Below are 12,384 nucleotides of genomic sequence, written 5' to 3' on the forward strand. Positions count from 1 at the left end.
CTTCAATTCCACCCGGGGGGGGGGGGGGGGGGGGGATTTGGTAAACGTTAACATTTAACATTATACAAAGTTATTGTCTTTTTTTCACCTGCATTATTATCATTCTTTAATTTAATATTATTTATTGTATCAGTATGCTGCTGCTGAAAAATGTGAATTTCCCATTGGGATTAATAAAGTATCTATCTATCTATCTATCTATCTATCTATCTATCTATCTATCTATCTATCTATCTATCTATCTATCTATCTATAAATACAGTACAGGCTAATATTAATTTCATGAAAAAAAATGTTAAAAACCCAATCAAAAGGGTGGGCCAATGAGGAAAGTTGGTGGCTCTAGGCCCACTCAGGCCAAATACTTCCTTCGGCCATTAATATATATATATATATATATGTATATAATGTGAGGATGCATTTAACCTGTGGTGTTATTCTAATATTTATTATCTTTTATTTGTTTTCTACCATTCTTACTGACACGTGGAAGACATGCATTTAAGAATTTCTTTGTATTGTGTACATTGTACATGACAATAAATTTGAGCTTGAATTTGAACTGGTAAAACAAATGCAGTGTGTGTGGATGGCGGCTTCCTTAACTGGCTGGGATGCCCTTAGGATGGAAGGACAGGAGAGACAGCTTACACAGGGTTTTATCTCACCCAGAACTCTAAATGGCAGACAGCCCAGTGTCAGATTCCCACATGGGTGGCTGCAGGGTATGCTAGATATTGTAGTCCTGGGGGTCAGCCCTGCTGGGTGCAGTGGGGGTATGGGGAGTCACTATGTTATAGGGTTTCAGCCTCACCAAAAAGTGCTGGCAGACCATGTGTACAGAAGATCAGGAGCACTGCCGGAGTGGCTAGAATAAAAGGAACTGACTACTTCGCATCAGAGAGCCAGAATCGGGTGGAAGGTGGATGAAGCTTGTGAGGAGGAGTACAGGAGGCAGTAAGAGACCAAGAGAAGAAAGACAAAGTATGTTTATTGTGCTGTACGGTGCATATGCAACATACTTGTGGCTAGGGTGGCTTGTGTAGAAGAGTTTTCCCCAATTAAAGACTCTTTGGGCTTTTACCTTGTGTCCATGGATGTTTGTGTTGGGTGGTAGGGGAAAGAGAGCGCCCCCTGGTGACCACAGCAGATTCAAAGTCTTACTTGAAATTAAATAGGAAAGGGCTAATAACACAAACACTCTGCAAGAGGTTAAAATCCAAGCCAACAGGATACAACTACAGCCAACATTCTTCATAAAAGTGAAAAAAAATACATTTAAAAGAAGACATATAAGCAGGTCTATTAATTTTTGCTGATGAAGATTCATTTTATAAGTTTCCTTCTACTGATTAGGGCAAAAAGAACCTGGAACAGTGCAACTTAAAGCCATTATTCTGAATTTATCCTGCTTTTTAACATACAATTTGTTCTGACATTTTCTTTCTCTTCTTGACCCCTGTGGCCATACTTACGCTGGAGATTATGTGCCATTACAAATAACAGAGTTATTTTCAAACCGTCTTCATCTGCCTATGGAGTGATCCATTTCAGAATGTGTCTGACCTAAGGTTAACAATCTGAAGTGGGAAGGGAGGGGGGTCCTGTATTATATAGATATTTCTTTATAAGTATTGTATAATATTGTTATGTGTAAGTTTTTGTCTTTAAGTTATTTTCATTATTATTGTGTAGGGCTCTGGACTTCTAACTGGAAGTGTACTTATTAAGAAATTCTCAATGTATATATATTTTTGCAACTTGTATTGATAGTGACAGAAAACCAAAGAAAGCTTTTGTTGTCATACAACCATCACAGTTTGGAGAGGTAACTATTTTAAGCTCCCTGTACTTACTGTGTGTTAAAAGGACAGAAGGGTTAAGTGGTCCTTATCCTTTTTTAAATAAAGGGAGACAGAATGAGTGCATCTATTCAAAGTATTACAATTGATGGAGAAAACACCTACTAGTGACTGATAGAACAACTCCAAAAAAGGGATTAGACTGTCACTCAGCCTTGGATTTCCATGTCCCAGTTTTGCTGAACTTACTCAGTTGAGAAGGTAACTTGTCAATACTGTCTAGACAGCTATAAACGTTTTTTGTTTCTCTTGGGAAATGTGTGGGAGAAAAGGTCAAACTACGTCGACAACTTCAGTCAAACAAAGGCTGTGCAAAGGTGGATGGCTGAAAATTGAACTACAATTAACAATTCCTTCATTTAAATCTTTCTCCAGGAAAGTGTCAAGTAGGCACTCTCAAAGACGTGTATGTGTGTAAGCTTTATTTATTGCATTGAATTGCTGCAGCATATTAAGGCAGTGAATTTGCATTACAGTTTTGTTATTTGAGCTGTATGATGAATTTAATACCTACATAAAGTGTCATTCAATTTTTGTCAACAACAGTAAGAGCTTCACTAGAATAGAATGTTAGTCATATGAATGGGAAATACAAATATCTTTGACAATCCAAGTTTCAGTCTAAAAAGGGCAATAGGGGTTCAAAACATTACACAATGGTGACTATTAAAAGTAAATTACCACTTTTTTCTAGTAAAAATGTAAATGTTTAGGAAAGGCTCCCAATAAAATTCAGACACACTTTATTCAACTGAGCCAGGGCTGTTCTTAGCAGTTTGGGGGCCCTACGTGGTTCAGAAATGTGCAGGCCCCGGATGTTCAGGCCCCGGATGGGGCATGACAGGGGCCCCAGGCCCACAGCCCGACAAAAAAAATAAAAAATAAAAAAATTGTAAGTCGGGGCCGGGCCAGGGGCAGGGGGGCCCTACAATCAGGCGTAGTTTGCGTATGCCTAAGAACGTCCCTGACTGAGCTACATTGTCACACATTCTGTTCTAATAAGCAATGACAATTTTTGCATCTATACTTTCTTCGGAGTCCACACCATTTTCCATTATACAGACACAACTACTTTGTTTATCATGAAAGTCCAATACTTTTCTTTGCTTGTATCTGACAAACAGGTTACGTAGTTTCAATCACTATTACTTTGTCATTTTTGATATCATGTACACTTAACTGCACCTACAGGATGTAAAGCTCTGTAATGACAATATATTATTTATTGCAAGTAACAGGTAAAACCTGTATAGAAGCCAAGGTTGCCAGGTCCTTAAAAAAGCTGTAGCCCAAGAACAGCTTAAAAATAGCAAATTTGCACAAAAAAATATTCCAATTCCTTAGGTCGATAAAATGACACACTGCAGCGACAGGATTAGGTACAGTACATACCTTCAACTGAGGTTTTCCAACAGCAGATGAAGGAGTGCCCAATGGGTGAAAAACATGGTACACATTGTGGACCTGGCAATACTGATGAAAGCCAACTCTATAAAAGTGTGAACAATACCTGCATACATCAAGTAGGTTACATTTACAACACTAAAACGTTCATTCAATTAGATAACATAATTACATGAACATGTTAACATATTAATTTATCTGCCAAAATGCTCTGATAGTTTTAGGCACAGCAGAAAGTAAAATATTACAAAACATTAACAAGGAGTCTGTCATTTGACTGGTAATGACAGAATGCTAATAAAATTGCATGACAGACTATGAAGACTACTAAAAACTATAACAGCACCAGAGTAGTTTCGATTTACGTACCACGTGTTGACTCTTTTCTTTGATCGGATGGTATCCGTTTGCAGATATGCACTGCTCAGCATGCCCATTACAGAAGCAGCTGCCCTTCACAACAAAATCATAGACAGCGTAATGTGCCAAGTGTTGGGGTTTGATGTCTACTTCTTTGCTCTGGCAGGGACACTGCTGTCGCTTCAACAGCTGCACACGTAGGTTTGTTACCATTAGCTTCTCCTGAGCTACAGGACTGTAGGGATCAACCTCAGAATGTAGTGGTGGCAGTGCTCTGTATATCACCTAGACAGACAATTGAAACCATAAGAGCTTTACTAATAAACTTTTTATTATTTTTTCTAGTATACAGTTGTTTATTAAAAAAGAAGCACATAATCTATTTCAATGTATTTTTGAGACAATGCAATTTATCAAAGCATTATAGGCTGAAGATTCCATTTTAATTATGCACAGCAGTTACAGATGGTGGAGACACAATCTCCATTAAAGACCTACATGCTGCCTTCTTTAACAGAAAAAAAATCCTTTTACTATTAAACCTTCATGTCTTCTCTGAGAGCATGGCTCAGAAATGGAAAAACTTCTTGAGTAGGTTGTAAAATATATTTGTCTTTGCAAACACTAGAGGAACTGTGGCACAAAAGAAAGAAGAAAAAAAAAGCAAATAATAGTAATCCACAAAAAAAAATCATCACAAACAAGTACTTCTTTCAGTAGACAAGGGAACAAAATAATAAAGTTACATTTTTTAGGTTGTATTCTTTAATTAGGAGCTCATAGCAATTGGCTTACCATTCAAGAGTAGCTGGGAAATCAATTCACAAAAGCTACTAACATCCTTGGGACATGTTAACAAAGGCTTTTGGACATAGTCCCGACTTATAAAATGAATCTGTTTTATAACCGTTTCAAATTCACTTGGTAAAAAAAATCAAATTGTTGTTCCTATGCCACAGCCCCCATCCCGGCAACGCTCTTGACATTTTCTTTCCTTTGACCAAATAAGATATACCGCTGTGCAACATACATGTTTCTGTAAAGGTTTTCACTAAGAAACCTATCTGCAAAATAGGAAACAAGAGTCATCTGCTTTGCATATTGTGTTCAGAACAGCAACCGTCTAAATTATTGGCCTTGCTTTTTTACCATTTACAAAGAACATGTTTATAGGTACAAAGCCAGCAAGATAATAATAGAAACAAAGCTCTATTTGGCTGCCCTTGAGAAAATGTATGATATATAAGCAATTCACATACTGTATGTATAAGATGAAACATCATGACTGTTTCAAAGGTCAAAGACTTTATATTTATTGAAAAAGTAAAACAAAGTTTGCAAACATGTAGGGACCATTAAGTCTATTTAACTCTTCAGGATAGTTTATACTGAGTTGATTCAGTTATCTCATTAAATTTATTCCAGACTACTGCAGTCTTCTAAGTCTAGAAAAAAGTTCATTAGCAGCAAATGTTGAAAAGAAAAACCAGACAAGGGGATGGGCAATGCATCGTTCATTTCATAGAAAAGGTTATTATAAATTGCATTAACTATTTCTAAAATATTGTGTCCAGACTTTGCAAAAAAGTTTAATAAAGCACACATGCCATTATAGCCCTATTGCAGAACAGGACAATGTAAAAAAAATGTTGGATTAAACTGGTCACAGGTGTTTTAAATGAGTTCCATATAAAATAAATTTAGTTAAAATTGTTAAGCCAGGATTGATAAACATTCCTAACTGATAAACAGTGTTCACAAAATCTCATCTAAAATTGTTTGGTTATGGAGAACTAAAGGATAAAAATATTGGATCCCAGTACATTAAGTCACTGAATTGTTATTTAATATACCTATAGTGTGTCTTTCCTAGAATTGTCACTCATTTCAAATTGACAGTTTGCTTTCTGGAGGGCACCTGAAATTGCAGATTTTTGTTCCCATCCTGCTGCTTAATTAGTCAGTCAGTCCTTACCAATAATGCAACTTCTTATTTAACTTTATAGGTTGAGCTTTCATTTTGGCATGTCAGGCCACTCTTACATTGTAGATTTTTCTTTTCTGAGACTATCATCTGAAGGATTTGTGGTTCAGAGCAGATGGGGACTAACAAAGTACAGTATATCAAATCAAAATCAAATCAAAATGAGCAAATCTCAGTCTTTCAATTTTTTCTCTTCCAATTCTTTTCAAGTACAGGTCAAATTCTTTTAGAACAATGTGCACAGGACCTACAAATAAATCTGTTATAACGGGGATTTTGTTAAAATGGAATTGGAACATAGTGTGGCCTTTTAGCACATATAGTTAACAAATTTAACTGTGGAATACTGAACTCAAAGGCAATGTCTATTTTCTTCTTGCTTGCACCAATGGTGCTAAGGAGTTCCAACTTTTTTATGTAAAGTAATTGGTTTTGTTACATAAACACCGCTCCTTGGTGTCCAAAGTGTACAGTCAGTATTATTAGACTAAGTCATCCGGGTGGTAGGAGGTTAGGGTCCCGCTCAGTTTCTGGAGCAGGCGCCATTTGAGTTACATAAACAGCACCAATCGATGTCCATAACACACACCCCTTTTTACCAGCTCTCTATGGTTGCTGTCTGCTTTATGACCCTTTTTTTTAACCTGGAAAAGTTTGACATGCAAAGATCATGATAAAAGGTTTGAAGAAACGAAGGTCACATTTGTAAATAAGAATTGTCGGATGTGTGCATTTGCAAGCACAACATTCAAAAACATTTAAAAGCAAAAAAACATTATTTTTTAAAAAGATTATGGTGTGCAGGTATTCATAGGGTAAAATCTCAGTGAAATCAAAATTGCTTAAGTAGCATAAACACAAGGGAAGCTCAGCAGTCAGCACTTTTGCTGAAGTGCAAGCCAAAAATGAATCCTTGATTTGATCAATGTGCTCAGTGAAGTCAAGCCATACCTTGAGAAATCTGGAAATAAGCAACATATTCTTGCTGTGGTGAACCTCAAATACAGCTGAAGTCAAATTTGATTGACAGTTATCCCACTACTTGATACGCCCACAATGCCTCCAGTCTGCAGTACCCCTTGTCGAGCTCCACTGCACTGTGGGAGTATGACGTCTATTGAGCAAACTGAATGGCAATCTGTCTGGCTGTTCACGGGAGCTCCTAAATTGTGACTTTTGGGCCAAGAACAGCAGAAATACATATGTTTTGCTGCTTTTTATGAAAAATTACTTTGTTGTGATGAATTTTGCAGAAAAAACGTATTTCACTGTCATGAGGTTTTTTTTAAAATTAGTTCAATAGGAAATTGGCCAGGACCAAAAAAAAAAGATTTGTTAAAGTTGAGTTCATATTTTAGTAAAAGTTATAGGTAATAACGAGTATACACAGGTGTAAATGGGACAAAGTTAAATGCTGTGCTGTTGATTCCTTTTTCATCTGCATCTCATTGTTAACACAGTTCTTTCAACCAACGAATTATTCAGCAGAAGTGCGTCAAGAAACACTTTGGGGGGGCTCCTTTATACCAACAGCAATATGTCTGCATAATGCCTCAATGTGAGTGTGACAGCCATGTCAGAAGTTTTTAGTCATTCTGTGTTCAGACCAAAGTGTGTGTGTGTATATTTATTCATTTATATATTTATGTATGCATTTATTTATTTAAAGAGCCTGTTCCTGAGGATAAATAAAGTTCTATCTTTATATCTATCCACCTATCTATTGTTAATTGGCAGCTGTCAAACGAAACAAGAAACTATTGAAATGGTGAAGGCAGCTTTTTACAACTACAGAAGCAAATAACGTTTGGGAATCTTAAGTAAAATGAACCAGAAAAATATTGCTTGAGCAATACTTCCTTCAGAAACAATAACTGCCTCCTAATTAAGTGATTGGATAAGAACAAAAACCTTCAATCACTGCATCGCTCTAGACCTCCAGAACCAAACCCCAGCACCCCTGATTTAAGAGAAGAGACCAGACAAAGAGCAATGTAAAAATACATCTCACCGGTTGGTTACGGGTAAATATAATAAAGCATCATACGGAAATGGATACAGTGACTCACAATGAGTCAAGTTCTGGGGTTGTGTTGCCCAGGAAATACTCTGTGATTGGATGATCCACAAAGCTCAGTCAGGTTCAGCCGTAAAAGATCCATATGGAGCCACTATATGGACTTGCCACCCAAAAGTGGATGCATGGTGGTTAGTGGAGATAGTGATTGGGTGATAGGCAGTAGTAGGCCAAGTCCAGGCATACCAGATCTTGGCAACAGACACTGTCTCTTGGGATGTGGAACATAATTTCTCTGTGCTGACTGCAGGATTGGCAAAACCCCCAAAAATAGACAAAAAGAATTTGATGAAAAGGCAGTCCAGGGCGAACAAGTCCAAATATGAAATTCCAAGCTTAAACTACAAAACAAAAGCAAAAAAAAAGCTCAGAATTCAAAAAGAAAAAATACTCATAATGATGTATTCTCCTCAAACATCACTCAATGAACCACTAAAGGATCCACTCCCAGCTTCATAATAAATATAGGGCAGTTCTTCAGCTTTGACAACTGTTCCACACACAAAATACAAGGGACAAGGGAAACACTTAATACATGGAAGTAAATAATAAATGAAAAGAACAATGGTAAAAAAATACATAATTATAATAAACACATGAAAAATATTACTTCAGAATGAACAAAGAAACCACAGAATTATATATATATTCTGCCTATTACTTCCTTTGGGAGAAACACTTTTTGCAAATGTGAATCTGTTCTACAAGAAGAGTAACCTAATCAGTCAGAATGAGACAGAATAAGCATTACATCTATTCTGTGAAGAAAAAGGGAAAATATAATCAAAAATAAATTATGTGACTCTGATAAACTAAATTATATCTAGAATGGGTTTATTAGAGGAGGCTCTTACCGAACTAATCTGTTTGACTTTTGTGAAAGGGCAATTGGAGTTGTAGATAAAAGCAAACCAAATGCAATATGTTACTTAGACTTTCAAAATACCTTTGTTACAGTACAGCAATGAACATTAATTTTGAAACCAGAAGCTATTGCCATCAGAGATAACTGGGCTTTAAGCTGGTTAATCAAATACAGATAATCAATACAAATAAGAGGAGAATTCTCTGCATGGGCCCAGAATATAAATGGTGTCCCTCAGGGGTCTGTCCTTGGAACATTACTGTTTGTTATTTATTACAATGACCTATTGTAATTTAGTTAGTTGCATTTTTGCTCTCTGAAAAACTTGCCAAAAGAGTTTAATTTTTTTCAACAACAAGAAAAAAAAATATGTAACAGTAACATGTAAATACTAATACATCGAAATAATCACAGTGATAAAGTTAGGTCTAGTGTCCACTGCTATGCTGATGCAGATTTAGTATACATACTTCTTGTAATATGTTTTGAAACATTCACCAACACATAGCTGCTGTTCTAGCAGATGATGAAAGATTACTTTGTAATATTTTTCTATTACTTGCACATGAAAGAGTAAAATGTCAGTGCCTGACCTGCATACTTGATGCCACCCATTGTGTTATTGTATCCTATCACTGTGCAAGGCATAGTGACTTCCACATTTCCCTGGACATGAACTCTGACAGTTGCTGCATTATGAACAGTGCTCAGGAGGCAGATGTCTTTCTTGTCATTGTATTTGATCGCAATCATTTTGCCTTTTTGCCACTCAGCTACTGCACCACTCTGCAGCTTAACATTGGTGTCACTAGGCATATCATGGTGGTTCTGGCATACAATGCCATATGTATCAGTTTTTCTTTGAAGTAAAATCTCAGGCAGTTCAGGTGTGGTATAGAAACTGTCCATTGTTATATAGTGACCTTGGTCAAGCAACAGGTCCACCAGTGAAAGCAAAGATGATGAAGAAATGCCATATTGACTGTACTTACCATCTCACTTTGTCTCTCTACCAGTGTAAAGTATCGAGTTCCAGATGCACCCAGAGCTTGCTTTGCACAGCATGTAGAATTTGATACCAAATTCTGATCATTTGGATGTGATGTAGAGTATCCACGACAGCCTGTAACCCATGAGACTTTCATCACAGTCAGGAATATGCAACTTTTGCATATTTTTGATGATTGCTGGATATAAATCCCTCAGTTTGTACTAGGGAATCCATCCAATCCCGTGAATGAAACTGCTGAAATTCCCAGCTGAACGTGAATGGCCAAGCTCGCATATATAACGTGTAAAAGTGTAAAAATCGATCAAGAAATAACAGAGTTATAGCTGAAGATAATTAAAGTGGTGCCATTGCTGCAGCTTGCACTTCATTAGACAACAACTTTGAACAGCAGCTTGAAATTGCAATGCGTCAGTCTTTTGCATTCGCATTATCTGTGCCAAGAAACTTGCCATCACAGAATGATGACAAGAAACTGGATGCATCAGTAAAAGCTGAAACGGCGGTGTTTCAGAGCAACGGCAAGTGCGGGTATTGTTTAGAACAAGTGTATCAGTATCTGATGACTGTGCCGCCTACTTCAGTGGAGGCAGAGCGTACTTTCTCAGCGGCTGGTGTACTCTGCACAAAGGTGCGCTCTCGCCTGGACGACCGCACGCTCGACACGTTGTGCTTTCTACGCTCTTATTACCTCAACTAACTAGATACATGTACTTATATGACAGCATGAACTGCTTGTAGTTAAGGTTAGTCTTTTATTGGTGTCAACATATTGCAGTAGTTTTATTAAAAATAAGTGTTGCTCGCTCTAAAACTGTTCACATGTGAGATGCCCGTGCACTTCGTCATTCCCGGGAGCCCAAGATTCACGAATTCCCGGGAATGGATAAACCCGTCTGTGAATGGATTCCCTAGTTTGTACAGTTTTGGTTCTGGGTGATTGGCTTCATCATAGTGATCATAGTCATTAATGAGTTGTAGAGGTATTTCATAATGAGGGAAAAACTCATTCATAACTTTGCCGAAAATGGGTATCTGAAACAACCGATTTGTATACCAGTATAATCTCCGGACTGCTGTAGCCACTATCCACTGCATTATGAGGAGACTGAAAAACATTCACATGTCATCTGGAGCAGCAGGCTGCCATCAATTGCAACAAGCAAATGGTTCACTGACTTTTATGACACTTCTTAGCATAGTGGTTCATTTCACCAACTATTTTCTTCACCAGACTATCATCAACAAATTATAAATAGTCCATATTGCACTGATCAATAGGCATCTTTAGGTTGGAGTTACCCGTAAATGGGCAATGAGGAGGTTCAGGATTGTCAGCAGTAGTATGAAGTTGACCATAAAGTGGTACAATGCATTGACATATTCATGATTGTTTGCAGCATGTTTCTACTTCATCCACTAGATGGCAGCAGCATATTGTCCCAATTTGGGTTTAACACTGTAAACTGGATCATTATATGTCAATCCGAGTCTTGCTTACTTGCATTTACATAGATTGGCAATGAATTTTCAGATCATACTAAAATTGCAGAGTTGCAAGTACTAAGGAAGTAGCAAACACAATTGAAAATTAACTAAACAATCTTCAAAACTATGTGAACATTTGAAAACAGTTTAATGTAGAGAAGTGTATAGAGCTACATGCAAGTAAAAGGAACAAACATTAATTGTAACTACAAGATGGTAGACAGTGTCAGTGGCATAGTTCGAGTTCGTGCCTCTCGGGGCGGGGCTTCAATTTACTGCCCTCCAACGTATCTAAATATGTTAACTTATTTAAATAGAAAATTAAAATGACGTATTGAGAAAAATTAAGATACATTTTGCATAGATTTATTTATACAGTATATAGAGAAACAGCAATATTGTTTTCACATATAATTATTTATAAGCATCAACTAGACAAGAATATAGTAAAGACGCAATGATAAGCCGTGTTCTGATTATCTATACTAATAAAAGGCAAAGCCCTCACTGACTGACTGACTGACTGACTCACTCATCACTAATTCTCCAACTTCCCGTGTAGGTGGAAGGCTGAAATTTGGCAGGCTCATTCCTTACAGCTTACTTACAAAAGTTAGGCAGGTTTCATTTCGAAATTCTACGCGTAATGGTCATAACTGGAACCTCTTTTTTGTCCATATACTCTAATGGAGGAGGCGGAGTCACGTATCGCGTCATCACGCCTCCTACGTAATCACGTGAACTGAAAACAAGGAAGAGATTTACAGCACGACTCAAACGCGGGAACGAAGGTAAATGATGTTAATTGTTGAGTGTCTTTTAATACTGTGTAAGCATACATATTAACACATGTGCAATTAAACGTGTCCATTTACGGGGTGATTTCTCAGGCTTAAAAGCTCGCCTTTTATCAAACGCGGGAACGAAGGTAAATGACGTTAATTGTTGAGTGTCTTTTAATACTGTGTAAGCATACATATTAACACATGTGCAATTAAACGTGTGCATTTACGGAGTGATTTCTCAGGCTTAAAAGCTCGCCTTTTATTAAAAAGGTAAATGAAAACTGTTTTCATTCTGAAGGGCACAAACCACGTTAGATTTCAGCCGTTAAACGCGTAAAAATGTCGGTACACCAGATAAATAAGCGCAACATATTATCAGTTGTATTGTATGCTTACAATACATATAGAAATGTGTTAATCGTTAACTAATAGTATGGGATGGTGTTTTTCGACTCACGCCTTGATTTAAACAATTGCATGTCTTGGTGGGTTTGCGTAGCTTATTGTCAATATCTTTACACCTCTTTTTAAGACTTATTGACTGAAACGG

At 37.1% G+C, this 12,384-nt stretch overlaps 2 protein-coding genes across 2 annotated transcripts in view; both read right to left on the reverse strand.

The window, feature by feature from the left end:
* LOC127529042 (uncharacterized) overlaps nucleotides 1-12,384 on the reverse strand; it is a 481,049-nt gene that overhangs the window by 283,574 nt on the left and 185,091 nt on the right. The window lies entirely within an intron of this gene.
* Nucleotides 1-12,384, reverse strand: part of ntn4 (netrin 4) — a 97,024-nt gene that overhangs the window by 51,952 nt on the left and 32,688 nt on the right. The window contains exon 3 of the mRNA XM_028813520.2: nucleotides 3,636-3,911. Coding sequence (XP_028669353.2) covers nucleotides 3,636-3,911 — 276 coding nt within the window. The remainder of the gene's footprint in view (nucleotides 1-3,635; nucleotides 3,912-12,384) is intronic.

Source organism: Erpetoichthys calabaricus, chromosome 1 (assembly GCF_900747795.2).
Source record: "Erpetoichthys calabaricus chromosome 1, fErpCal1.3, whole genome shotgun sequence".
Classification (NCBI taxonomy): domain Eukaryota; kingdom Metazoa; phylum Chordata; class Cladistia; order Polypteriformes; family Polypteridae; genus Erpetoichthys; species Erpetoichthys calabaricus.